This window comes from Oncorhynchus kisutch, linkage group LG29 (assembly GCF_002021735.2).
Source record: "Oncorhynchus kisutch isolate 150728-3 linkage group LG29, Okis_V2, whole genome shotgun sequence".
Classification (NCBI taxonomy): domain Eukaryota; kingdom Metazoa; phylum Chordata; class Actinopteri; order Salmoniformes; family Salmonidae; genus Oncorhynchus; species Oncorhynchus kisutch.
The window spans coordinates 35,807,669-35,835,447 of NC_034202.2; the positions used below are offsets into that span (position 1 = coordinate 35,807,669).

General features: G+C 44.2%; 2 protein-coding genes across 2 annotated transcripts in view; one reads left to right on the forward strand and one right to left on the reverse strand.

The window, feature by feature from the left end:
• Positions 1 to 11,240: 11,240 nt before the first annotated feature.
• Positions 11,241 to 16,721, reverse strand: sdf2 (stromal cell-derived factor 2). Its single transcript, XM_031809380.1, has 3 exons — positions 16,487 to 16,721; positions 16,111 to 16,307; positions 11,241 to 13,357 (listed from the first exon to the last, which is right to left on the reverse strand). Exons 1-3 carry the CDS (start codon positions 16,659 to 16,661, stop codon positions 13,055 to 13,057), a joined length of 675 nt encoding a protein of 224 aa, XP_031665240.1. The 5' UTR covers positions 16,662 to 16,721; the 3' UTR covers positions 11,241 to 13,054.
• A 233-nt stretch (positions 16,722 to 16,954) lies between these two features.
• The window catches only part of supt6h (SPT6 homolog, histone chaperone and transcription elongation factor), a 33,698-nt gene continuing 22,873 nt past the window's right edge, over positions 16,955 to 27,779 (forward strand). The window contains exons 1-15 of the mRNA XM_031808974.1: positions 16,955 to 17,123; positions 17,905 to 18,012; positions 18,185 to 18,355; positions 18,624 to 18,697; positions 19,367 to 19,568; positions 19,699 to 19,780; positions 20,625 to 20,883; positions 21,196 to 21,297; positions 22,033 to 22,146; positions 23,417 to 23,506; positions 23,682 to 23,824; positions 24,427 to 24,581; positions 24,845 to 24,955; positions 26,035 to 26,164; positions 27,442 to 27,592. Of these exons, the coding sequence (XP_031664834.1) occupies positions 17,916 to 18,012; positions 18,185 to 18,355; positions 18,624 to 18,697; positions 19,367 to 19,568; positions 19,699 to 19,780; positions 20,625 to 20,883; positions 21,196 to 21,297; positions 22,033 to 22,146; positions 23,417 to 23,506; positions 23,682 to 23,824; positions 24,427 to 24,581; positions 24,845 to 24,955; positions 26,035 to 26,164; positions 27,442 to 27,592 (1,881 nt within the window). The 5' untranslated portion in view covers positions 16,955 to 17,123; positions 17,905 to 17,915. The remainder of the gene's footprint in view (positions 17,124 to 17,904; positions 18,013 to 18,184; positions 18,356 to 18,623; positions 18,698 to 19,366; positions 19,569 to 19,698; positions 19,781 to 20,624; positions 20,884 to 21,195; positions 21,298 to 22,032; positions 22,147 to 23,416; positions 23,507 to 23,681; positions 23,825 to 24,426; positions 24,582 to 24,844; positions 24,956 to 26,034; positions 26,165 to 27,441; positions 27,593 to 27,779) is intronic.

The following is a 27,779-nucleotide window of genomic DNA, read 5'->3' on the forward strand; positions in this document are numbered from 1 at the left end:
GTGTTTTCTCTGCACAGTGTTTTCTCTGCACAGTGTTCTCCCTGTACAGTGTTTTCTCTGCACAGTGTTTTCTCTGCACAGTGTTTTCTCTGTACAGTGTTTTCTCTGCACAGTGTTTTCTCTGCACAGTGTTTTCTCTGCACAGTGTTCTCCCTGTACAGAGTTCTCCCTGCACAGTGTTCTCCCTGTACAGTGTTTTCTCTGCACAGTGTTTTCTCTGCACAGTGTTCTCCCTGTACAGTGTTCTCTCTGTACACCAAGTTCAGAACCGTAGGATAAATAAAGGGGCATATAAGCAGACAATGAAAGCTCTTACAATATTAGATGATTACATTTCTCTACAACAGGCTATAGGCTACATCAGCATGTGCACCACCAAGTCAGAACAGTAGGTGAAATTAAGAGGGGATAACAGACCAAATTATTAGCGTGAGGCAGATGGCCTACGAACAGCTTTTACACAATATACACTTAGTATTACTTTCTTAGCTACAGTATATATACAGTGGCTTGAGAAAGTATTCACCCCCCTTGGCATTTTTCCTATTTTGTTGCCTTACAACCTGGAATTCCAAAAGATTTTAGGGGGGTTTGTATCATTTGATTTACACAACATGCCTATCACTTTGAAGATGCAAAATATATTTTTGGGGTGAAACAAACAAGAAAACTTGAGCATGCATAACTATTCATCCTCCCCAAAGTCAATACTTTGTAGAGCCACCTTTTGCAACAAAAGCACATCTAGCCACTTGGATTTTTGCTCATTCCTCAAGATCCTTCAAGTTGGAAGGGTTTCGCTGGTGTACAGCAGTCATTAAGTCATACCACAGATTCTCAACTGGATTGAAGTCTGGGTTTTGACTCTGGCATTCCAAGACATTTAAATGTTTCCCCTTAAACCACTCAAGTGTTGCTTTAGCAGAATGCTTAGGGTCATTGTCCTGCTGGAAGGTGAACCTCCGTCCCAGTCTCAAATCTCTTAAAGACTGAAACAGGTTTCCCTCAAGAATTTCTGTGTTTTTAGCACCATCCATCATTCCTTCAATTCTGACCAGTTTCCCAGTCCCTGCCAATGAAAAACATGGGGATTGTCTGGGGATGGTCTTCTCGGGGTGATGAGAGGTGTTGGGTTTGCACCAGATACAGTATAGCGTTTTCCTGGATGGCCAAATAGCTCAATTTTAGTCTCATCTGACCAGAGTACCCTTTTCCACATGTTTGGGGAGTCTCCCACATGCCTTTTGGCGAACACCAAACGTTTTTTCTGGCCACTCTTCCGTAATGCCCAACTCTGTGGAGTGTACGGCTTAAAGTGGTCCTATGGACAGATACTCCAATCTCCACTGTGGAGCTTTGCAGCTCCTTCAGGGTTATCTTTGGTCTCTTTGTTGCCTCCCTGATTAATGCTCTCCTTGCCTGGTCCGTGAGTTTTGGCAGGTTTGTTGTGATACCGTATTCTTTCCGCTTTTTAAATAATGGATGTAATGGTGCTCCGTGGGCTGTTCAAAGTTCCAGATATTTTTTTGTAACCCAACCCTGATCTGTAATTCTCCACAACTCTGTCCCTGACATGTTGAGAATGCTCATTGGTCTTCATGGTGCCGCTTGCTTGGTGGTGCCCCTTGCTTAGTGGTGTTGCAGACTCTGGGGCCTTTCAGAACAGGTGTATATATACTGAGATCATGTGACAGATCATGTGACACTTAGATTGCACACAGGTGGACTTTATTAAACTGATTATGTGACTTCTGAAGGTAATTTAGGGGCATCATAGCAAAGGGGGTGAATACATATGCACACACCACTTTTCATTTTTTTATTTTGTAGAAATATTTTAAATTTCACTTCACCAATTTTGTATATGTCCATTACATGAAATCCAAATAAAAATAGATTTAAATTACAGTTTGTAAGGCAACAAAATAGGAAAAATGCCAAGGGGGGTGAATAGTTTTGTAAGCCAATGTATGTGTACTATAGCTAAGAAAGTAATAATCAGTGTATGTTGTGTAAAAGCTGTTCGTAGGCCATCTGCCACACGCTAATAATTTGGTCTGTTATCCCCTCTTAATTTCGCTTACTGTTCTGACTTGGTGGTGCACATGTAGCCTACAGCCTGTTGTAGAGAAATGTCCCTGGCATATTACATCATTTATGCAGCGCATACTAAATATTTTTGGACTCACCTGGTTGTGTTGTGCTCGCCTCCTCCCAAACCTCTCATTGTTGAATTTGCGATTTCCAACTTGTTGTGTAATGTTAATGTCCAATGGCCGATGAGCACCGATGCGTTTTATCTATCATTTCTCTTCATTATTTATTTTCGTTTGACAAGAATTGAAAAGGACTTTCCAGTAGATTGTCAACTTGATTCATGATGTTGACTGCTAGCTAAGATTTTGTAAGTATGATGTTGACATGATCAGTCCAATCAAAACTACTGTACATATAATGTGAATTGACATAATTTTATCTGTGGCCAATGACCTTCAGTCTTCTTGGATGGGCACTTCCTATGTAATTCCATCTCAGCACCCTAGGGCTAGAATTTTCTAAGGTCTCCCTTCAGACTTCGCAGTGGCGTAGTTTCCCCATGACTGACAGAACACTGAGCCAATCACGGCGCACTGCTCCATATTTTCTGCTGGCTTGCCCCACCAACACAGAAAGCACCGAGCTAGTCTGAAACACCTGCATTTTGGAGACGGCTTGCTCAAGAAAACAAAAAGAAACCATGTTTGTATGCAGCTTTATTAACTCAATGAATAATATTTTTTACATTGTTTGCCAACTGATATGTGACACTTATTAATGCCAAAATAACATGCAAAACAGGCAACCCCCCAAAAATGTGGTGCTCCGCCCCACCTGCCCTGATTAATGGATCGCCACTGGCAGTAACGTATAACAAAATGTTGAAAAGGTGAAGGGGTCTGAATACTTTCCGAATGCACTTTATGTCAACGTTTTGGTTCAAATGTCACATCTGATCATGTTGTTCAGTATCATCTGGTTTATTTTTATTCTGAAGGAGTAGTTGAATGTATCAGTGGTTTTACCATGAACATGATGGTGTGGTATACAACACATATCACCTTTACCTTGTCCAGGTGTTTACAACATGTATCACCTTTACCTTGTATCACCTTTACCTTGTCCAGGTGTTTACAACATGTATCACCTTTACCTTGTATCACCTTTACCTTGCCCAGGTGTTTACAACATGTATCACCTTTACATTGTCCAGGTGTTTACAACATGTATCACCTTTACCTTGTCCAGGTGTTTACAACATGTATCACCTTTACATTGTCCAGGTGTTTACAACATGTATCACCTTTACCTTGTCCAGGTGTTTACAACATGTATCACCTTTACCTTGTCCAGGTGTTTACAACACATATCACCTTTACCTTGTCCAGGTGTTTACAACATGTATCACCTTTACCTTGTCCAGGTGTTTACAACATGTATCACCTTTACCTTGTATCACCTTTACCTTGTCCAGGTGTTTACAACACATATCACCTTTACCTTGTCCAGGTGTTTACAACATGTATCACCTTTACCTTGTCCAGGTGTTTACAACATGTATCACCTTTACATTGTCCAGGTGTTTACAACATGTATCACCTTTACCTTGTCCAGGTGTTTACAACATGTATCACCTTTACCTTGTCCAGGTGTTTACAACATGTATCACCTTTACCTTGTATCACCTTTACATTGTCCAGGTGTTTACAACATGTATCACCTTTACCTTGTCCAGGTGTTTACAACATGTATCACCTTTACCTTGTATCACCTTTACATTGTCCAGGTGTTTACAACATGTATCACCTTTACCTTGTATCACCTTTACCTTGTCCAGGTGTTTACAACATGTATCACCTTTACCTTGTATCACCTTTACCTTGCCCAGGTGTTTACAACATGTATCACCTTTACCTTGTCCAGGTGTTTACAACATGTATCACCTTTACCTTGTCCAGGTGTTTACAACATGTATCACCTTTACCTTGTATCACCTTTACCTTGTCCAGGTGTTTACAACATGTATCACCTTTACCTTGTATCACCATTACCTTGTCCAGGTGTTTACAACATGTATCACCTTTACCTTGTATCACCTTTACCGTGTCCAGGTGTTTACAACATGTATCACCTTTACCTTGTATCACCTTTACCTTGCCCAGGTGTTTACAACATGTATCACCTTTACCTTGTCCAGGTGTTTACAACATGTACCACCTTTACCTTGTCCAGGTGTTTACAACATGTATCACCTTTACCTTGTATCACCTTTACCTTGTCCAGGTGTTTACAACATGTATCACCTTTACCTTGTCCAGGTGTTTACAACATGTATCACCGTTACCTTGTCCAGGTGTTTACAACACGTATCACCTTTACCTTGTCCAGGTGTTTACAACATGTATCACCTTTACCTTGTATCACCTTTACCTTGTCCAGGTGTTTACAACATGTATCACCTTTACCTTGTCCAGGTGTTTACAACATGTATCACCTTTACCTTGTCCAGGTGTTTATAACATGTATCACCTTTACCTTGTATCACCTTTACCTTGTCCAGGTGTTTACAGCATGTATCACCTTTACCTTGTATCACCTTTACATTGTCCAGGTGTTTACAACATGTATCACCTTTACCTTGTCCAGGTGTTTACAACATGTATCACCTTTACCTTGTCCAGGTGTTTACAACATGTATCACCTTTACCTTGTATCACCTTTACCTTGTCCAGGTGTTTACAGCATGTATCACCTTTACCTTGTCCAGGTGTTTACAACATGTATCACCTTTACCTTGTATCACCTTTACCTTGTCCAGGTGTTTACAACATGTATCACCTTTACCTTGTCCAGGTGTTTACAACATGTATCACCTTTACCTTGTCCAGGTGTTTATAACATGTATCACCTTTACCTTGTATCACCTTTACCTTGTCCAGGTGTTTACAGCATGTATCACCTTTACCTTGTATCACCTTTACATTGTCCAGTTGTTTACAACATGTATCACCTTTACCTTGCCCAGGTGTTTACAACATGTATCACCTTTACCTTGTCCAGGTGTTTACAACATGTATCACCTTTACCTTGTATCACCTTTACCTTGCCCAGGTGTTTACAACATGTATCACCTTTACATTGTCCAGGTGTTTACAACATGTATCACCTTTACCTTGTCCAGGTGTTTACAACATGTATCACCTTTACATTGTCCAGGTGTTTACAACATGTATCACCTTTACCTTGTCCAGGTGTTTACAACATGTATCACCTTTACCTTGTATCACCTTTACCTTGTCCAGGTGTTTACAACACATATCACCTTTACCTTGTCCAGGTGTTTACAACATGTATCACCTTTACCTTGTCCAGGTGTTTACAACATGTATCACCTTTACCTTGTATCACCTTTACCTTGTCCAGGTGTTTACAACACATATCACCTTTACCTTGTCCAGGTGTTTACAACATGTATCACCTTTACCTTGTCCAGGTGTTTACAACATGTATCACCTTTACATTGTCCAGGTGTTTACAACATGTATCACCTTTACCTTGTCCAGGTGTTTACAACATGTATCACCTTTACCTTGTCCAGGTGTTACAACATGTATCACCTTTACCTTGTATCACCTTTACATTGTCCAGGTGTTTACAACATGTATCACCTTTACCTTGTCCAGGTGTTTACAACATGTATCACCTTTACATTGTCCAGGTGTTTACAACATGTATCACCTTTACCTTGTATCACCTTTACCTTGTCCAGGTGTTTACAACATGTATCACCTTTACCTTGTATCACCTTTACCTTGCCCAGGTGTTTACAACATGTATCACCTTTACCTTGTCCAGGTGTTTACAACATGTATCACCTTTACCTTGTCCAGGTGTTTACAACATGTATCACCTTTACCTTGTATCACCTTTACCTTGTCCAGGTGTTTACAACATGTATCACCTTTACCTTGTATCACCATTACCTTGTCCAGGTGTTTACAACATGTATCACCTTTACCTTGTATCACCTTTACCGTGTCCAGGTGTTTACAACATGTATCACCTTTACCTTGTATCACCTTTACCTTGCCCAGGTGTTTACAACATGTATCACCTTTACCTTGTCCAGGTGTTTACAATATGTACCACCTTTACCTTGTCCAGGTGTTTACAACATGTATCACCTTTACCTTGTATCACCTTTACCTTGTCCAGGTGTTTACAACATGTATCACCTTTACCTTGTCCAGGTGTTTACAACATGTATCACCGTTACCTTGTCCAGGTGTTTACAACACGTATCACCTTTACCTTGTCCAGGTGTTTACAACATGTATCACCTTTACCTTGTATCACCTTTACCTTGTCCAGGTGTTTACAACATGTATCACCTTTACCTTGTCCAGGTGTTTACAACATGTATCACCTTTACCTTGTCCAGGTGTTTATAACATGTATCACCTTTACCTTGTATCACCTTTACCTTGTCCAGGTGTTTACAGCATGTATCACCTTTACCTTGTATCACCTTTACATTGTCCAGGTGTTTACAACATGTATCACCTTTACCTTGCCCAGGTGTTTACAACATGTATCACCTTTACCTTGTCCAGGTGTTTACAACATGTATCACCTTTACCTTGTCCAGGTGTTTACAGCATGTATCACCTTTACCTTGTATCACCTTTACCTTGTCCAGGTGTTTACAGCATGTATCACCTTTACCTTGTCCAGGTGTTTACAACATGTATCACCTTTACCTTGTATCACCTTTACCTTGTCCAGGTGTTTACAACATGTATCACCTTTACCTTGTCCAGGTGTTTACAACATGTATCACCTTTACCTTGTCCAGGTGTTTATAACATGTATCACCTTTACCTTGTATCACCTTTACCTTGTCCAGGTGTTTACAGCATGTATCACCTTTACCTTGTATCACCTTTACATTGTCCAGTTGTTTACAACATGTATCACCTTTACCTTGCCCAGGTGTTTACAACATGTATCACCTTTACCTTGTCCAGGTGTTTACAACATGTATCACCTTTACCTTGTCCAGGTGTTTACAACATGTACCACCTTTACCTTGTCCAGGTGTTTACAACATGTATCACCTTTACCTTGTCCAGGTGTTTACAACATGTATCACCTTTACCTTGTCCAGGTGTTTACAACATGTATCACCATTACCTTGTCCAGGTGTTTACAACATGTATCACCTTTACCTTGTATCACCTTTACCTTGCCCAGGTGTTTACAACATGTATCACCTTTACCTTGCCCAGGTGTTTACAACATGTATCACCTTTACCTTGTATCACCTTTACCTTGCCCAGGTGTTTACAACATGTATCACCTTTACCTTGTCCAGGTGTTTACAACATGTATCACCTTTACCTTGTATCACCTTTACCTTGCCCAGGTGTTTACAACATGTATCACCTTTACCTGTATCACCTTTACCTTGCCCAGGTGTTTACAACATGTATCACCTTTACCTTGCCCAGGTGTTTACAACATGTATCACCTTTACCTTGTCCAGGTGTTTACAACATGTATCACCTTTACCTTGTATCACCTTTACCTTGCCCAGGTGTTTACAACATGTATCACCTTTACCTTGTATCACCTTTACCTTGCCCAGGTGTTTACAACATGTATCACCTTTACCTTGTTCAGGTGTTTACAACATGTATCACCTTTACCTTGTCCAGGTGTTTACAGCATGTATCACCTTTACCTTGTATCACCTTTACCTTGTCCAGGTGTTTACAACATGTATCACCTTTACCTTGTCCAGGTGTTTACACTACATCACAGGTGAGTCATGTAACCCAGAGACTACATGGAGAAGTGACCGCACTGCAGAGACACAGCCAATCAGCAGCTAGCCCCGAGGAGAGGGAGGAGCTACTGGTATTGGACTCCCATAACATTGAAGCTACTTAACATTGTTATAAAGGCCACTAAACACTTTCATATGCATGACATAACATAATACACATTAGTTACAAGAGGGATTTGTTGAACAATGCATTCAAATATTACAGTTAAGGCTGTCTAATTTTGTCTGGAAACACCTCAAGGAGGACGATATACAACATGCAAAACATATTGCTGTTGGTTCATGTCAACATTACTAAGGCAACCCCAATCATTTCCCCAGTGTATATTATGTCTGAGAAACAGTCTCTTTGGGTTCAGACAGCCCACTTCTTTCACATCTCCTCCTTCATACTCTACACAGGTCCTAGAGCACTACAGACACACCCGCTATGACTGTACACACCCCAAGGTGGGGAACACACGTCACACAGGAATGCACACACAGACGCACTCACACACACACAGCTCTATGTCATTTCATGGAGTTCTATATCAGGTTCTTGAGTTCTATGTCACATTTGAGTTCTATGCCCTCAGTGCTCCTTCTGTGCACTACCAGTGGGCCAAGGAGCACATCTACCTGTTGGCCAGTCTTTGTGAGGAGAATATTCCACTGGTACGGTGAAGTCTAACTCTGTCGTCTTTCACTCAAACGTGTGTATGCATAATGAATAGTTGAACTCTCTTTATGTCAAGGGCTCTATATTCAATATAGTATCGCAGAAGTTCAGCATTGCAGCGTGATTGCCAAGTTAGCCAAGACTGCATTCATGGTAAACAGTGCATATATCCCTCATATGTCGGCTCAATTGGAAATTAACTTTGCTTTTCAATTACGCTATTACGCTACGTCCCTTTTTCAGCACTCTTTCAAAGATAATTCGTAAAAATCCAAATAACTTCGCAGATCTTCATTGTAAAGGTTTTAAACACTGTGTCCCATGCTTGTTCAATGAACCATAAATAATTAATGAACATGCACCTGTGGAACGGTCGTTAAAACACTAACAGCTTACAGACGGTAGGCAATTAAGGTCACAGTTATGAAAACTTAGGACGCTAAAGAGGCCATTCTACTGACTCTGAAAAACACCAAAAGAAAGATGCCCAGGGTCCCTGCTCATCTGCATGAACGTGCCTTAGGCATGCTGCAAGGAGGCATGAGGACTGCAGATGTGGCCAGGGCAATAAATTGCAAGTCCGTACTGTGAGACGCCTAAGACAGCGCAGCAGGGAGACGGATAGCCGATCGTCCTTGCAGTGGCAGACCACGTGTAACAACACCAGCACAGGATCGGTACATCTGAACATCACACCTGCGGGACAGGTACAAGATGGCAACAACAACTGCCCGAGTTACACCAGGAACGCACAATCCCTCCATCAGTGCTCAGACTGTCCACAATAGGCTGAGAGAGGCTGGACTGAGGGCTTGTAGGCCTGTTGTAAGGCAGGTCCTCACCAGACATCACCGGCAACAACGTCGCCTATGGGCACAAACCCACCGTTGCTGGACCAGACAGGACTGGCAAAAAGTGCTTTTCACTGACGAGTTGCGGTTTTGTCTCACCAGGGGTGATGGTCAGATTCGCGTTTATCATCGAAGGAATGAGCGTTACACGGAGGCCTGTACCCTGGAGTGGGATCGAATAGGAGGTGGAGGGTCATTCATGGTCTGGCGCGGTGTGTCACAGCATCATCGGACTGAGCTTGGGACTTGTTCAGTTTATGTCTCAGTTGTTGAATATTGTTATTATGTTCATACAAATATTTACACATGATACATTTTGACAGTGAGAGGACGTTCCCTTTTGCTGAGTTTATTTATATATACACACACTACTGTTCAAAAGTTTGGGACCACTTAGAAATGTCCTTGTTTTTAAAAGGAAAGCACTGTTTTTGTCCATTAAAATAACATCAAATTGATCAGAAATACAGTGTAGACATTGTTAATGTTGTAAATGACTATTGTAGTCATTGTAGAAACAGATTTTTTAATGGAATATCGACATAGGCATACAGAGGCCCATTATCAGCAACCATCACTCCTGTGTTCCAATGGTGTTAGCTAATCCAAGTTTATCATTTTAAAAGGCTGATTCATGAAGATTCACGAAGCAAAACACCAGTCTCAACGTCACCAGTGAAGAGGCGACTCCGGGATACGGCCTTCTAGGCAGAATTCCTCTGTCCAGTTTGTGTTCTTTTGCCCATTTTAATCTTTTCTTTTTATTGGCCAGTCTGAAATATGGCTTTTTCTTTGCAACTCTGCCAAGAATGACCAGCATCCCGGAGTCGCCTCTTCACTGTTGATGTTGAGGCGGGTGTTTGTCGGGTACTATTTAATGAAGCTGCCAGTTGAGGACTTGTGACGAATCTGCTTCTCAAACTAGACACTCTAATGTACTTGTCCTCTTGCTCAGTTGTGCACCAGGGCCTTCCAGTCCTCTTTCTATTCTGGTTAGACAGTTTTCTCAGTTCTGTGAAGGAAGACACAGCTTCGTACGAAATCTTCAGTTTCTTGGCAATTTCTCGCATGGAATAGCCTTCATTTCTCAGAACAAGAATAGACTGACGTGTTTCAGAATAAGGTTCTTTGTTTTTGTCCATTTTGAGCCTGTAATCGAACCCACAAATGCTGATGCTCCAGGTACTCAACTAGTCTAAAAGGAGGCCAGTTTAATTGCTTATTTAAACCAGAACAACAGTTTTCAGCTGTGCCAACAATTGCAAAAGGGTTTTCTAATGATCAATTAGCCTTTTTAAATGATAAACTTGGATTAGCTAACACAACGTGCCATTGGAACACAGGAGTGATGGTTGCTGATAATGGGCCTCTGTACGACTATGTAGATATTCCATTTTTTTTTTTAAATCAGCCGTTTCCAGCTACAATAGTCATTTACAACATTAACAATGTCTACACTGTATTTCTGATCAATTTGATGTTATTTTAAATGGACAACATTTTTTGCTTTTCTTTTAAAAACAAGGACATTTCTAAGTGACCCCAAACTTTTGAACGGTAGTGTGTGTGTGTGTGTGTGTGTATAAATATATATATATTTTTTTTTTTGCAGGACCTAACCTATCATACAGTAGTGCACAATTTCCAGGGACCCGTTTTGGCTTGTGACATGAGCACCACTTTCAAACCTTCTGGCTGAAATTATACAAAATCTCTGGAGCATCACTTTAAGTGTTGTTATATGTCTCTGTAATAAAAAGTATTAAGAGCCATTGATGACGAGGGTAGAAATGTGAAGAGAGAACAGACGAGTTACATCAAGGACAGACAGAGAACATAACACTGGTTAGCACAAAACATCCATTTAATCTGAGGTATCTATTACAATCATGTACAAGTCCTGTGGAAATGAACACTCACAGACAGCTGATAGAAAACACTTTGTAAGACCCACGTCAGACCAGACAGGCTGTAGCTGTCAACCCCTGGGACAATGACAGCATGGCTGGGGTCAATTCCAATCCAATTATGTTAGTTCTAGAAGGTGAATTGAGAAATTCTAGACTCAAAAAGTGCCTTGCATTTTCAACGGGGGACGTTCCTTTCCGTTCCTCAATTGGAATTATGATTTAGGTTCTGAATTTCCTGAATGGAATCTACTGTGTCACTGACTGTGACATAATACTGTAGTGGACAGAGAATTATGGTACTCTTCATGTTTCAGCTTAGTCAATGGAAGGGATATGTAATACTGTATGGACTTACACTGAAATCAAGTCAAACAAAGAAACCCTACTTGTTCATGGTAAAGAAGAGAATTGTGGGGATGGGCAGTGTGCTAGGATTCAAATGTTTCTTTAAAACGGTTCAAACTGCTCCTCTTTATTGATACGACACTTGTTTGAATAGTAGAGAGCAATCGATAATGTAATAAAAGGCACCGTAACAGGGCTGTTGTTTTTCGTACGTTTGTAGATGCACAAGACTTGTTAAAAAAAAAAAAAACACTCTTCCCACTGGCCTCCATTTAGCGTTTCTCTGCACAATCAACACAAACCTGCAGAATTGATATGGACCGTAGTCTGTTGTTGATCATATCAGGGGACCAATGAAGTCATATTTACCCTATTCTATAACCAGTCAGACACGGGGCGGCGCACCATCTTAGAGGCTCTAGCAAAATGGCTATGTAGCACCTCTGACATACAGAACAATACAATCACTAGCTGTTTTTGTTCTGGTGTCTCACATAACTTTGCATGTCTATGATGAAGTACCACGTCGGGAGGTGTGTGGAGGGGAGAGTACCACGTCGGGAGGAGGTGTGTGGAGGGGAAATAGAAAATTGTATTTACTACATCTTGTAGCAGCATTCGTTTAGTGTATCAAATAGTCTCTGTTGATGAGGTCAGGTGACAGAGATTGGATTGGTCAAAGAGTTCTGTAGTTGTCCTGGCAACCCCCAGATTAGATCCACTCTGCGTGAGAGTGTCCTCAAAACAGAGGGAGTTGAGTAGGAGACAGGTAGGCAGACAACTAAGTTGGGTTGGATACAGGGAGCCAGGGGCCAGAGTAGATCACAACTCTGGGTCCGGGGGGGGGGGGGCGAGAGAGAGAGAGACAACAGGGAAGAAAATGGTATATAGAGCCAGGTCAGGTTGATTGATAATCAAAACTATTGTGTAGCAGATGGCTGTAGTCAGTCTGTGTGTAGAGGATGGCTGTAGTCAGTCTGTGTGTAGAGGATGGCTGTAGTCAGTCTGTGTGTAGAGGATTGCTGTAGTCAGTCTATGTGTAGAGGATGGCTGTAGTCTGTCTGTGTGTAGAGGATGGCTGTAGTCTGTCTGTGTGTAGAGGATGGCTGTAGTCTGTCTGTGTGTAGAAGATGGCTGCAGTCAGTCTGTGTATAGAGGATGGCTGCAGTCGGTCTGTGTGTAAAGGATGGCTGCAGTCGGTCTGTGTGTAGAGGATGGCTGCATTCAGTCTGTGTGTAGAGGATGGCTGCAGTCAGTCTGTGTGTAGAGGATGGCTGCAGTCAGTCTGTGTGTAGAGGATGGCTGCAGTCAGTCTGTGTGTAGAGGATGGCTATAGTCAGTCTGTGTGTAGAGGATGGCTGTAGTCAGTCTGTGTGTAGAGGATGGCTGTAGTCCGATTGAATCAGAACTCTGTGTGTAGAGGATGGCTGTAGTCCTTGTTCCCTAGTGGGCTTTCACTGGGCTTCATATAAACCCCCTCCATGGCCCTCCACAGGCTGTGCTGGCTGGGGTCCATCATGGCGTGCACTTCCCTCTGCCCGTGGATGGGCCGGCCGTACTGCTCCCCCGTAATCGATAGCAACGCATCGGTGGAGGCGTGCTGGAAGCGGACAGCCTCCTCGCGCTGCCACACTGCCCCTCCACACTGCACCGTCCACTCATCCAGGTGGTCCCCCTCGCCCTCCTCACCAAACGCACTCACCTCCTGAGAGAGGGGGGAGAGGGAGAGAGAGCACGGGGGAGGGAGAAAGAAAGAGGATCAGAGAAAGCATGAACAATTATACAATGATATATCTTTTTAGTATTGTAGTTAGTGATTGAGGGCAACAGAGAGCAGGGGTTCAATCCAGCATCGAGGACAACACACCCTACAACCTCCTGTGCCATAAAGGTCCAGACTAGAGGTCGACCGATTATGATTTTTCAACGTCGATACCGATTATTGGAGGACCAAAAAAGCCGATACCGATTGAATCGGTCGATTTTTATTTGTTTATTTGTAATAATGACAATTACAACAATACTGAATGAACACTTATTTTAACTTAATATAATACATCAATAAAATCAATTTAGCCTCAAGTAAAAAAATATTTGTATTTATTCATTTAACCAGGTAGGCTAGTTGAGAACAAGTTCTCATTTGCAACTGCGACCTGGCCAAGATAAAGCAAAGCAGTTTGACACATACAACAACACAGAGTTACACATGGAATGAACAAAACATACAGTCAATAAAAAAATTTGAGCATATAAACAGTGAGTGCAAATAAGGTCAAATAAGGGAGTTAAGGCAATAAATAGGCCATGGTGGCGAAGTAATTACAATATGGCAATTAAACACTGGAATGGTAGATGTGCAAAAGATGGATGTGCAAGTAGAGATACTGTGGTGCAAAAGGAGAAAAATAAATAAATACAGTATGGGAATGAGGTAGATAGATGGGCTGTATACAGATGGGCTATGAACAGGTGCAATGATCTGTGAGCTGCTCTGACAGCTGGTTCTTAAAGCTAGTGAGGGAGATGGGAATCTCCAGCTTCAGTGATTTTTGCAGTTTGTTCCAGTCAGTGGCAGCAGAGAACTGGAAGGAAAGGCGACCAAAGGAGAAATTGGCTTTGGGGGTGACCAGTGAGATATACCTGCTGGAGCGTGTGCTACAAGTGGGTGCTGCTATGGTGACCAGCGAGCTGAGATAGGGCGGGGCTTTACCTAGCAGAGACTTGTAGATAACATGTAGCCAGTGGGTTTGGCGACAAGTATGAAGCGAGGAGCCAGCCAACGAGAGCATACAGGTCGCAGTGGTGGATAGTATATGGGGCTTTGGTGACAAAACAGATGGCACTGTGATAGACTACATCCAGTTTGCTGAGTAGAGTGTTGGAGGCTATTTTATAGATGACATCGCCGATGTCACTGATGTCAAAATAATGAAACATGTTCAATTTGGTTTAAATAATGCAAAAACAAAGTGTTGGAGAAGAAAGTAAAATTGCAATATGTGCCATGTAAGAAAGCTAATGTCGAAGTTCCTTGCTCAGAACATGAGAACATATGAAAGCTGGTGGTTCCTTTTAACATGAGTCTTCAATATTCCCAGGTAAGAAGTTTTAGGTTGTAGTTATTATAGGACTATTTCCCTCTATACCATTTGTATTTCATTAACCTTTGACAATTGGATGTTCTTATAGGCACTTTAGTATTGCCAGTGTAACAGTATAGCTTCCGTCCCTCTCCTCGCTCCTTCCTGGGCTCGAACCAGCAACACAACGACAACAGCCACCCTCGAAGCAGCATTACCCATGCAGAGCAAGGGGAACAACTACTCCAAGTCTCAGAGCGAGTGACGTTTGAAATGCTATTAACGCGCGCTAACTAGCCAGCCATTTCACTTCAGTTACACCAGCCTCATCTCGGGAGTTGATAGGCTTGAAGTCATAACCAGCGCAATGCTTGACGCACAAAGAAGAGCTGCTGGCGAAACACACGAAAGTGCTGTTTGAATGAATGTTTACGTGCCTGCTTCTGCCTACCACCGCTCAGTCAGATACTTGTATGCTCAGTCAGATTATATGCAATGCAGGACATGTTAGATATTATCTAGTAATATCATCAACCATGTGTAGTTAACTAGTGATTATGATTGATTGTTTTTTTACACGTTTAATGTTAGCTAGCAACTTACCTTGGCTTACTGCATTCGCGTAACAGGCAGTCTCCTTGTGGAGTGCAACGAGAAGAGAGGCAGGTCGTTATTGCGTTGGACTAGTTAACTGTAAGGTTGCAAGATTGGATCCCCCGAGCTGACAAGGTGAAAATCTGTCATTCTGCCCCTGAACGAGAACGAGGCAGTTAACCCACCGTTCCTAGGCCGTCATTGAAAATAAGAACGTGTTCTTAACTGACTTGCCTAGATAAATAAAAAAGGTATATATAATTTTAAAATTTATTTTTAAAATCAAATGAAATCTGCAAATCAAATTCTGATTTTTATGAAAACTTGAAAATCGGCCCTAATTAAAAATCGGCCATTCCGATTAATCGGTCGACCACTAGTCCAGACCTCTTGTGAAACATGGTGATACACTTATCTCCACACAGTGAGCCAGGCTAAAGTGTTTCAAAACAGAATAAACAAATATTGACATAGACTTTCACCTCAAATGACAGCCTATTCCCTACACCCTTCAAACTCAACTCCGGACCTCGAAGACAGTTCCACTGCCTTTTTTCATTGTTTCCCCTAATCAGGGAATGATTTAAAGCTGTCACACCAGTTGTGTGCAAAATAATGATCAGGTAGAACCTCGTAGGGTATGAGTTGAGTACCTCTGCGCTATACAGAACACTATTTTTGACCAGAACCTTATGGGCCCTTTTAACTATAGCTATATGGGCCCTGGTCTAAATAGGGAATAGGGTGTCATTTGGGTCACACAAATGATGTTTCCCTTGACCTGGTTGGAGGAAAGCGGAGAGGAGAAGTAGTGGCTGTGCAGGTTGCGTCCAGTGTTGACATGTGTGAGGCGGATGGTCTGACCACACTTAATAGGAGTCCCCCGGTGACACTGGGTCCCGCTGGTGCCCCGTACACTCCAGTAGCTGTTACTGTCCTCCACCGTGGTCACGCCTGTTACTGACTGCTGTCCGCTGCCTGGCAGGACAGAGAGAGACAAATACACCGTCAGGCAAACAGAAACATGAGTGAGAACAATGGAGAAGAGAGAGAATATAATCAAGTCAAGCTGTTTTTCCATTTCTCTGTATCCAAGCTATAGTTAGCTACAAGTAGACGCTGGCAGTTGGCTAGATAGCAAGAACACATTGACTCACCGGAGCCGTAGCGCACGTCGTGAGAGTGCAGTCTGACATTGTGCTTTACATTTAACAGCTTTACAACCGAGCCGCAAGTCACAAAGCTCAGTTCCGTCCCGAGCGATAGCCCAAATAAACATGTCAATAAGAAAGCGCTCAATAAAAAGTGTGAATGACCAGTACAGTTATCCATTACCGCTCGCAGCTGCCACTCAACTCCGCGATGTTCATTCGTTTCTGCTACGTCATGGAAATGGTACCGTGGGGAAGGAGGGCGCCCCCTGCTGGCGCGGATGACTCATTTTAGATTAAAAGTAATGTGGCATTTGCGGATTTTGTTATACATTTGAAGTACTTATGAGTCTACTTCGTTTGTTTTTACGTTGAAATCAATACGTAATTCGTTATTTTCCTTTTTATCGCCGCGGAACGTAGTCGCAGGACTTGACGTTATAATATTGTCCACCAGAGGGAGTGGATAGGCTCCACGAGAACGAACCACTTCACACGGAGTCGGAAGTTTCCTCACCACCGGAATTCAACACGCCGCTATTCATCAGCCATTTTTATTATTACAAGCTTGCGCGAAGATATAGCATAGCGACATATCCTTCTACATTTCAAGGATTTAGGTCAAGTATCGTCGCAGGGAGAAGTAAGTTATTTTAACAAAATGAGTTTGGTGTCCAGTGAAATAATCCCGCGCCAACAACATGGGAACAATAGCATTGACTGTTGTCCTCCTGGCTAAGTTAACTAACTACAGGGGCCTTGTTGTTGTCTCCCAGTATCTTGATTTTTAGCAACAAAACATATTGCTAACTGAAGTCAAGGATACACAATTCAGAGTACATTATCAACGTGTCTTGGTAATATAACAACTGAAAGTCGCCACATGGCTAACGAAAGCCCTTCACGTTTAACTTCGCGAGCTAATGGAGTGTTTGATCTTACTAGCCAGTTAGCATGGGTATATAGCTAATTAGCTACTGAGATACGAAGTTCAAAACTAAGACAAAGCATAGTTAGCTAGTTATGTAAGCATCCTATAAAACCGCAGAGATGGTTGGCTAGAAAACCAAGAATCCCAGCGTAACATTGTTTTTTAAATTAACCGTACCTAGCTAGGTACTGTAGCATCTAAATGTGTCTTTTCTTTTCACTGTTGTTTTGTGTGCGTGAGACGTCCATCATCTGTGTGAACGTGTTGTTCCAGAGTCGCGCAACTCGTTACGTTTCTCAATCCGTCCACGATTCTCTATTCTGAACGTTGTTATGCGGGATCGAGTGCATTACTAGCTTTCCTGGTTTGGTGCATTTTTTAAACTGACAGCAGGACTGTTAAAGCAACTCTGAGACTAATGTTCTCTGAATATATGATACAAATTCTCTCTTTTAGTGCGATCCTTGTGTTAACCTGTAGCGTGTGTGTCCAGGCCTTGCAGACATGTCTGACTTCATCGATAGCGAGGCTGAGGAGTCGGAGGAGGAGTTTGAAGAGAAAGACCTGAAGCCTAAAAAGACCCAGGCGTTTATGGATGATGGTGAGCACATGATTACAATGTACTGATTTCGTATGGATTCGTCAGAAGGTGTGAGTGTGATGCATGAATGTCTCTCTGCCAATGCAATTCCTATATCATGTCTTCATCAGTGTGTTTAGTTTATGAGCAAATGTTTGCATGTGTGTTTAATTCTTCCTCCAACCCCCAACAGAGGAAGAGGAGGAAGAGTTAAACACAGAGGACCAGGATGAGCACGGGAACCTGATGGGGCTCATTGACGATGATGTGGATGAAGATGAGGAAGAGGAAGAGAAGAAAAGCGGAGGAGCAGGCAGCGGCAGCGACTCAGAGGATGAAGTCAGACACAGACGCAAGAAACGCAGTAAGTTTGGGCTTCAGGGCTGTGAGATTTCATTCCCCAAAAATTGACAGTCTTGCCTAGTAGATAAAGGAAAGAAATTGTATGTAAACCAATTTCTTCTCTGTCACACTTTTCCCTCTCTCTCTTTTCCTACCCCACCTGCCTTTCTATCTCGCTCCTTTCCTCCCTCGCCCCCCCCCCCCCCCCCCCTTCTCGCTCCTTTCCTCCCTCACCCTCTTTCTACCCTCCCTCCCTCTTTCCCCCTCTCTCTCACTCCCTTCCTCCCCAGACTATGATGACTACCTGGATGATGATGATCTGGACCTCATTGAGGAGAACTTGGGAGTCAAAGTCAAGAGGAGGGTAAGCAGTCACTTCCTGTCTGGGTTAGGGTTAGCAGTCCCTTCCTGTCTGGGTTAGGGTTAGCAGTCCCTTCCTGTCTGGGTTAGGGTTAGCAGTCCCTTCCTGTCTGGGTTAGGGTTAGCAGTCCCTTCCTGTCTGGGTTAGGGTTAGCAGTCCCTTCCTGTCTGGGTTAGGGTTAGCAGTCCCTTCCTGTTTGGGTTAGGGTTAGCAGTCCCTTCCTGTCTGGGTTAGGGTTAGCAGTCCCTTCCTGTCTGGGTTAGGGTTAGCAGTCCCTTCCTGTCTGGGTTAGGGTTAGCAGTCCCTTCCTGTCTGGGTTAGGGTAAGCAATCACTTCAATTATAATCATGTAATTGTTATCAAAAAGGCTAAATTGATCCTATATCAGCACTCCTACACTGAGATGCTTTGTGATTCAAATGAGTCATGATAATGTATTCAAGTATCATATAAATGCATAACCTGAAATGGGCCCCAGTTTAAACATTTTTCCCCCCTCCTCGCCATCCTGTATGAGGACATGGACCCCAGTTTAAATATCTTTCCCCCTCCTCGCCATCCTGTATGAGGACATGGACCCCAGTTTAAATATCTTTCCCCCTCCTCGCCATCCTGTATGAGGACATGGACCCCAGTTTAAACATCTCTCTCCGTCCTCTGTTGTCCTGACAGAAGAAAAAGTATGACCGTGTGAAGACTATGGATGATGATGAAGATGACGAGAAGGACCAGATCGCAGACGAGATCTTCCACAGAGGAGATGACGAGGACGGAGAGGGGGAGCTGGAGGAGGGAGAGACAGTCGACCCGCCCCTACGTCGCCATGGTGAACGCCTCGACGAAGAAGAGGAAGAGGAGGGAGAGGAGGAGTCAGGTACTTTTGATGATAATGTTACACATTTAATACCTGATTCTTTTTGAGAAACTCAGTTCTATATATGCAAATATAAACATATTACAGGACAAAAAAATGTCCTGGCTCTGATAATCGTGTATTTCCTCAGATATTGATGACTTTATCGTGGACGACGATGGCCAGCCTATCACCAAGAGGAGAAGCAAGAAGTTCTCAGGATACACAGATGCGTGAGTGTTCACTCACCTCCTCGGGGTTAGGGATCGTGTTCACCTCCTCGGGGTTAGGGATAGTGTTTACCTCAGGGTTAGGGATAGTGTTTACCTCAGGGTTAGGGATCGTGTTTACCTCAGGGTTAGGGATCGTGTTCACCTCCTCAGGGTTAGGGATCGTGTTCACCTCCTCAGGGTTAGGGATAGTGTTCACCTCCTCAGGGTTAGGGATAGTGTTCACCTCCTCAGGGTTAGGGATAGTGTTCACCTCCTCAGGGTTAGGGTTAGTGTTCACCTCCTCCTCAGGGTTAGAGATAGTGTTCACCTCCTCGAGGTTTGAGATAGTGTTCACCTCCTCCTCGGGGTTAGAGAAAGTGTTCACCACCTCCTCGGGGTTAGAGATAGTGTTCACCACCTCCTCGGGGTTAGAGATAGTGTTCACCACCTCCTCGGGGTTAGAGATAGTGTTCACCTCAGGGTTAGGGATAGTGTTCACCTCCTCCTCGGGGTTAGAGATAGTGTTCACCTCCTCCTCGGGGTTAGGGATAGTGTTCACCTCAGGGTTAGGGATAGTGTTCACCTCCTCGGGGTTAGAGATAGTGTTCACCTCCTCCTCGAGGTTAGAGATAGTGTTCACCTCCTCCTCGGGGTTAGAGATAGTGTTCACCTCCTCCTCGGGGTTAGAGATAGTGTTCACCTCCTCCTCGGGGTTAGAGATAGTGTTCACCTCCTCCTCGGGGTTAGTGTGGACAGACCTGTATACGATCCCATCCATCCTAGTGGTTTCCTTCCAGGTAATGAACAACCATTGAGAGCAGAATGTTTTCACCTCTCCCCTCTGTTCCTCTGTCCCCGTCTACAGAGCCCTCCAGGAAGCTCAGGAGATCTTCGGGGGCGACTTTGACTTTGCGGAGTTCGACGCCGACGGTGCTTATGAACAGGGTGAGGAAGAGGAGGAGGACCAGGATGAAGAGGGCTGGGACCGGCCCAAGAAGCCAACGAAGAGGAGGGTGGGGAGGAAGAGCATCTTCGAGCTCTACGAGCCCAGCGAGCTGGAGAGTAGTCACATGACTGACCAGGACAACGAGATCCGCTCCACAGACATGCCAGAGAGGTTCCAGGTAGGGTTGTGTGTCTGTTTCACCCTCCTGTGTCCTTGAATGGGGCGGCAGGGTAGCCTCGTGGTTAGAGCGTTGGACTAGTAACCGAAAGGTTGCAAGTTCGAATCCCCGAGCTGACAAAGGTACAAATCTGTCGTTCTGCCCCTGAACAGGCAGTTAACCCACTGTTCCTAGGCCGTCATTGAAAATAAGAATTTGTTCTTAACTGACTTGCCTAGTAAAATAAAGGTATAAAAAAAATGTATAGTTGTGATATGTTAATGAAGCCGTGTGTGTGTGCGTCTCACACTCCGTCCGTGCTCTGCCCCGTAGCTGCGCTCCATCCCAGTGAAGCCTGCTGAGGATGATGAGTTGGAGGAAGAGGCAGAGTGGATCTACAGAAACGCTTTCTCAACCCCCACCATCTCCATGCAGGTAGGAACCTCTGACCACACACGCGCTGACCACAATGCGCACACTAACTACACATACACACACACTGACTACACATACGCACACACTGACTACGCACACACACACGCGCACACTGACTACATACACACACACTACCTCAGCCCACCCACCCCCGTCATTTCATGAACCTCCCATTACCCTGACTATTATCATATAGCTGAAACACATGAACAGCCCATTACCCTTACTATTATCATATAGCTGAAACACATGAACAGCCCATTACCCTGACTATTATCATATAGCTGAAACGCATGAACAGCCCATTACCCTGACTATTATCATATAGCTGAAACACATGAACAGCCCATTACCCTGACTATTATCATATAGCTGAAACGCATGAACAGCCCATTACCCTGACTATTATCATATAGCTGAAACACATGAACAGCCCATTACCCTTACTATTATCATATAGCTGAAACGCATGAACAGCCCATTACCCTGACTATTATCATATAGCTGAAACACATGAACAGCCCATTACCCTTACTATTATCATATAGCTGAAACACATGAACAGCCCATTACCCTTACTATTATCATATAGCTGAAACGCATGAACAGCCCATTACCCTTACTATTATCATATAGCTGAAACGCATGAACAGCCCAGCACAGACCATACCTTCTCAGTCCACTATCATACTATTTTTACTTTGTTTTTCAAACAACTGTTGTCTGTGTGTTCAGGAGAGTACAGATTACCTGGACCGAGGAGCCACCACTAACTTTAGCAGGAAGGGCCCCAGCACCATCGCCAAGATTAAGGAGGCCCTCAACTTCATGAGGAATCAGCATTTTGAGGTACACTGCCCTGATATTAACAGTGTGTGTGTAGTGGCTAAGGCTCTAACAGTGTGTGTGTGTAGTGGCTAAGGCTCTAACAGTGTGTGTGTGTAGTGGCTAAGGCTCTAACAGTGTGTGTGTGTAGTGGCTAAGGCTCTAACAGTGTGTGTGTGTGTGTAGTGGCTAAGGCTCTAACAGTGTGTGTGTGTAGTGGCTAAGGCTCTAACAGTGTGTGTGTGTAGTGGCTAAGGCTCTAACAGTGTGTGTGTGTAGTGGCTAAGGCTCTAACAGTGTGTGTGTGTAGTGGCTAAGGCTCTAACAGTGTGTGTGTGTAGTGGCTAAGGCTCTAACAGTGTGTGTGTGTAGTGGCTAAGGCTCTAACAGTGTGTGTGTGTAGTGGCTAAGGCTCTAACAGTGTGTGTGTGTAGTGGCTAAGGCTCTAACAGTGTGTGTGTGTAGTGGCTAAGGCTCTAACAGTGTGTGTGTGTAGTGGCTAAGGCTCTAACAGTGTGTGTGTGTAGTGGCTAAGGCTCTAACAGTGTGTGTGTGTAGTGGCTAAGGCTCTAACAGTGTGTGTGTGTAGTGGCTAAGGCTCTAACAGTGTGTGTGTGTAGTGGCTAAGGCTCTAACAGTGTGTGTGTGTAGTGGCTAAGGCTCTAACAGTGTGTGTGTGTAGTGGCTAAGGCTCTAACAGTGTGTGTGTGTAGTGGCTAAGGCTCTAACAGTGTGTGTGTGTAGTGGCTAAGGCTCTAACAGTGTGTGTGTGTAGTGGCTAAGGCTCTAACAGTGTGTGTGTGTAGTGGCTAAGGCTCTAACAGTGTGTGTGTGTAGTGGCTAAGGCTCTAACAGTGTGTGTGTGTAGTGGCTAAGGCTCTAACAGTGTGTGTGTGTAGTGGCTAAGGCTCTAACAGTGTGTGTGTGTGTAGTGGCTAAGGCTCTAACAGTGTGTGTGTGTGTAGTGGCTAAGGCTCTAACAGTGTGTGTGTGTGTAGTGGCTAAGGCTCTAACAGTGTGTGTTGTGGCTAAGGCTCTAACAGTGTGTGTTGTGGCTAAGGCTCTAACCGTGTGTGTAGTGGCTAAGGCTCTAACCGTGTGTGTGTGTGTAGTGGCTAAGGCTCCAACCGTGTGTGTGTGTAGTGGCTAAGGCTCTAACAGTGTGTGTGTGTGTGTGTGTAGTGGCTAAGGCTCTAACAGTGTGTGTGTGTGTAGTGGCTAAGGCTATAACAGTGTGTGTGTGTAGTGGCTAAGGCTTTAACTGTGTGTGTGTCTCTCTCTCTGTCTCCTCCAGGTTCCATTCATCGCGTTCTACAGGAAGGAGTACGTAGAACCGGAGCTCAACATCAACGACCTGTGGAAGGTCTGGCAGTGGGACGAGAAGGTAAAGGATGACCTTTGACATGTGACATAAGACCATGAGGCTCACACGCCTCTGCGTTTACCAGCAGTTAGTGACCTTTACAGTTGACACAACCTAAAAGCAATCTCAAAGCCTCGTTCCATTGTTGATTCTCCTCGTATTGACCCACTTCCTGTCCCTTGACCCCTGACCTCAGTGGTGCCAGCTGAAGAGCAGGAAGCAGAACCTGACACGTCTGTTCCGGAGGATGCAGGGGTACCAGTATGAGCAGATCTCTGCCGACCCCGACAAGCCCCTGGCTGACGGCATCAGGCCCCTGGACACTGCTGATATGGAGAGGTACGGTCCCACACAGGGTCCGAGGACATAGGGACTGCTTCCAAAATGGCACACTACATAGTGCACTACTTTAGACCAGAATAAGTATCCATGGAGAGGTGGGTACGTCCCAACACAGGGCCGTAGGAGAACAGTGGTATTAAGACGGTCAATGGGACCCGTGATTGACAAGCTCAGTCCTGTACATTGTGTCAACTTTATAGCAACAGGTCTAAAAGGACAAATAAAGGAAGTTCAGGAATCATTTTTTGGTGATGATGATGATGGCTTTCCCACAACGTGTGTTCAAGTGTTGTAATGCACTAAGGGCCAGTTTCCCGGATACAGATGAAGCATAGAGATGAGTTTTCTTCTCAGGGCTCAGTCTGTGTCTAGAAGGTCAAGACTTCCCATAACATGGTAGTACACCAAAGTTCAGAAGCCTCATAGCCCCATGTCTTCACAGAAGCCAGGACCCATTTAGTAAAGTCCAGCTACTCTTACTGTTCCCCTCTCCAATCCTCTCCTCCGCTGCCCTCGCCCTTCTCCTCCTCTACCCCCTTTCTCCTCCTCTACCCCCTTTCTCCTCCTCTACCCCCTTTCTCCTCCTCTACCCCCTGCAGACTGAAAGATGTCCAGTCCATAGATGAGCTGAGTGACGTGTATAGTCACTTCCTTCTGTACTATGGCCGAGACATCCCCAAGATGCAGAACGCAGCCAAAGCTGCCAGCAAGAAGAAGAAGAAGAAGAAGAAGAAGATTGAGGTCAACGAGGAAGGTTGGAGGCCATGTGGACAATTATAACCGATTACTATAATAGTGAATAACTATATTGTTAACCCAGAAATGATTTGATAAGGAGATCAAAATGGCTGCCAAGGGGATTTCAGTGTTTCCTTATTTCTTTGAAATCAAATATCAAAGCAAGGTGTCGTTGTTGTTGTATAAAGTCAAATAACAGCACCTTTTCAACAACCCTGTTTTGACTTTTTTTTTGTGTGATTTCCACCCTCTACACATGTCTTTTCCCATTCCTTTCAGGTGAGGAGGAAGAGGTGGAGGAAGAGGAGGAGGTGGAGGAAGAGAAGGGGCCGGACCTGAAGCTGGCATCTCGTAGAGACATGTACAGCATCTGTCAGAGCGCTGGGCTCGGTGAGTCACCTCTGACCTCTCGTCTATTTATCTGTACTGAGTGGGGACCTAAGCTTGACTTCATTGTGCTTGTGATTGCTGAAAGGGGCTTGACATGTGAAACGTGAAGAAAATATTCCCTGCTCTGCCTCAAGACATTACTTCTGGCAATCTGTCTCATCCTTTTCAAATTCTGCAGAGGCTGACATGTTACATTATGAATGCACTGGGACATGTTAATGTCAAGACTCATCAGGAACTAACAGCTTCTCTGTTAATGTCACGACGCATCGCATCAGGAACTAACAGGTTCTCTGTTAATGTCAAGACGCATCGCATCAGGAACTAACAGGTTCTCTGTTAATGTCAAGACGCATCGCATCAGGAACTAACAGCTTCTCTGTTAATGTCACGACGCATCGCATCAGGAACTAACAGCTTCTCTGTTTATGTCAAGACGCATCGCATCAGGAACTAACAGCTTCTCTGTTAATGTCAAGACGCACCAGGAACTAACAGCTTCTCTGTTAATGTCAAGACGCATCAGGAACTAACAGCTTCTCTGTTTATGTCAAGACGCATCGCATCAGGAACTAACAGCTTCTCTGTTTATGTCAAGACGCATCGCATCAGGAACTAACAGCTTCTCTGTTAATGTCAAGACGCATCGCATCAGGAACTAACAGCTTCTCTGTTAATGTCAAGACGCATCAGGAACTAACAGCTTCTCTGTTAATGTCAAGACGCATCAGGAACTAACAGCTTCTCTGTTAATGTCACGACGCATCGCATCAGGAACTAACAGCTTCTCTGTTAATGTCAAGACGCATCGCATCAGGAACTAACAGCTTCTCTGTTAATGTCAAGACGCATCAGGAACTAACAGCTTCTCTGTTAATGTCAAGACGCATCAGGAACTAACAGCTTCTCTGTTAATGTCAAGACGCATCAGGAACTAACAGCTTCTCTGTTAATGTCACGACGCATCGCATCAGGAACTAACAGCTTCTCTGTTAATGTCACGACGCATCGCATCAGGAACTAACAGCTTCTCTGTTTATTTTTCTCTCGCTCCCTCTCACACACACACACACACACAGATGGCCTGGCTAAGAAGTTTGGTCTGACTCCAGAGCAGTTTGGAGAGAATCTGAGAGACAGCTACCAGCGTCACGAGACGGAGCAGTTCCCTGCCGAGCCTGTGGAGTTGGCTAAAGACTACGTCTGCAGGTAACCACACACACACACACACACACACACACACACACACACACACACACAGAGCAGGGTAAAACGCTTAACGTAATGACACACACACACAGAGCAGGGTAAAACGCTTAACGTAACGACACACACACAGAGCAGGGTAAAACGCTTAACGTAACGACACACACACAGAGCAGGGTAAAACGCTTAACGTAACGACACACACACAGAGCAGGGTAAAACGCTTAACGTAACGACACACACACACAGAGCAGGGTAAAACGCTTAACGTAACGACACACACACAGAGCAGGGTAAAACGCTTAACGTAACGACACACACACACAGAGCAGGGTAAAACGCTTAACGTAACGACACACACACAGAGCAGGGTAAAACGCTTAACGTAACGACACACACACAGAGCAGGGTAAAACGCTTAACGTAACGACACACACACAGAGCAGGGTAAAACGCTTAACGTAACGACACACACACAGAGCAGGGTAAAACGCTTAACGTAATGACACACACACACAGAGCAGGGTAAAACGCTTAACGTAATGACACACACACAGAGCAGGGTAAAACGCTTAACGTAAAGACACACACACAGAGCAGGGTAAAACGCTTAACGTAACGACACACACACAGAGCAGGGTAAAACGCTTAACGTAACGACACACACACACACACACAGAGCAGGGTAAAACGCTTAACGTAACGACACACACACACACAGAGCAGGGTAAAACGCTTAACGTAACGACACACACACACACACAGAGCAGGGTTAAACGCTTAACGTAACGACACACACACACACAGAGCAGGGTAAAACGCTTAACGTAACGACACACACACACACAGAGCAGGGTAAAACGCTTAACGTAACGACACACACACACACAGAGCAGGGTAAAACGCTTAACGTAACGACACACACACACACAGAGCAGGGTAAAACGCTTAACGTAACGACACACACACACAGAGCAGGGTAAAATGCTTAACGTAACGACACACACACACAGAGCAGGGTAAAACGCTTAACGTAACGACACACACACAGAGCAGGGTAAAACGCTTAACGTAACGACACACACACACAGAGCAGGGTAAAATGCTTAACGTAACGACACACACACACACACACACAGAGCAGGGTAAAACGCTTTAACGTAACGACACACACACAGAGCAGGGTAAAACGCTTAACTCTGTAGAGTTGGCCAAAGAATAAGTCTGCAGATAACCAAACATACACACGGACCCCCCTAGCTCTCCCTGTGTGTGTGTAGCCAGTTTAACAGCCCTGAGGTGGTGTTGGAGGGGACCCGTTATATGGTTGCGATGCAGATTGCCAGGGAGCCTCTGGTCAGACACGTCCTCAGACAGACGTTCCAGGAGAGAGCCAAGATCAACATCAAGCCCACCAAGAAGGGAAAGAAGGTACGGGAACCAAGACACTGCATTAACCGTGTTCATGTTATTGATGGTATGTATCCAGAGTAGAGACAGGCTGTGTAATGTTATTGATGGTAGGTCTCCAGAGTAGAGACAGGCTGTGTAATGTTAGTGATGGTAGGTTGACAGGCTGTGTAATGTTATTGATGGTAGGTAGACAGGCTGTGTAATG

Coding starts and splice junctions, on each gene's coding strand:
- sdf2 (XM_031809380.1), bottom strand. CDS start 16,661: ATGGATAACTGTACTGGTCATTCACACTTTTTATTGAGCGCTTTCTTA. Junction 16,308..16,486: donor CGACGTGCGCTACGGCTCCG/GTGAGTCAATGT, acceptor CTGTCCTGCCAG/GCAGCGGACAGCAGTCAGTA. Junction 13,358..16,110: donor CTCCGCTTTCCTCCAACCAG/GTCAAGGGAAAC, acceptor CCCCTCTCTCAG/GAGGTGAGTGCGTTTGGTGA.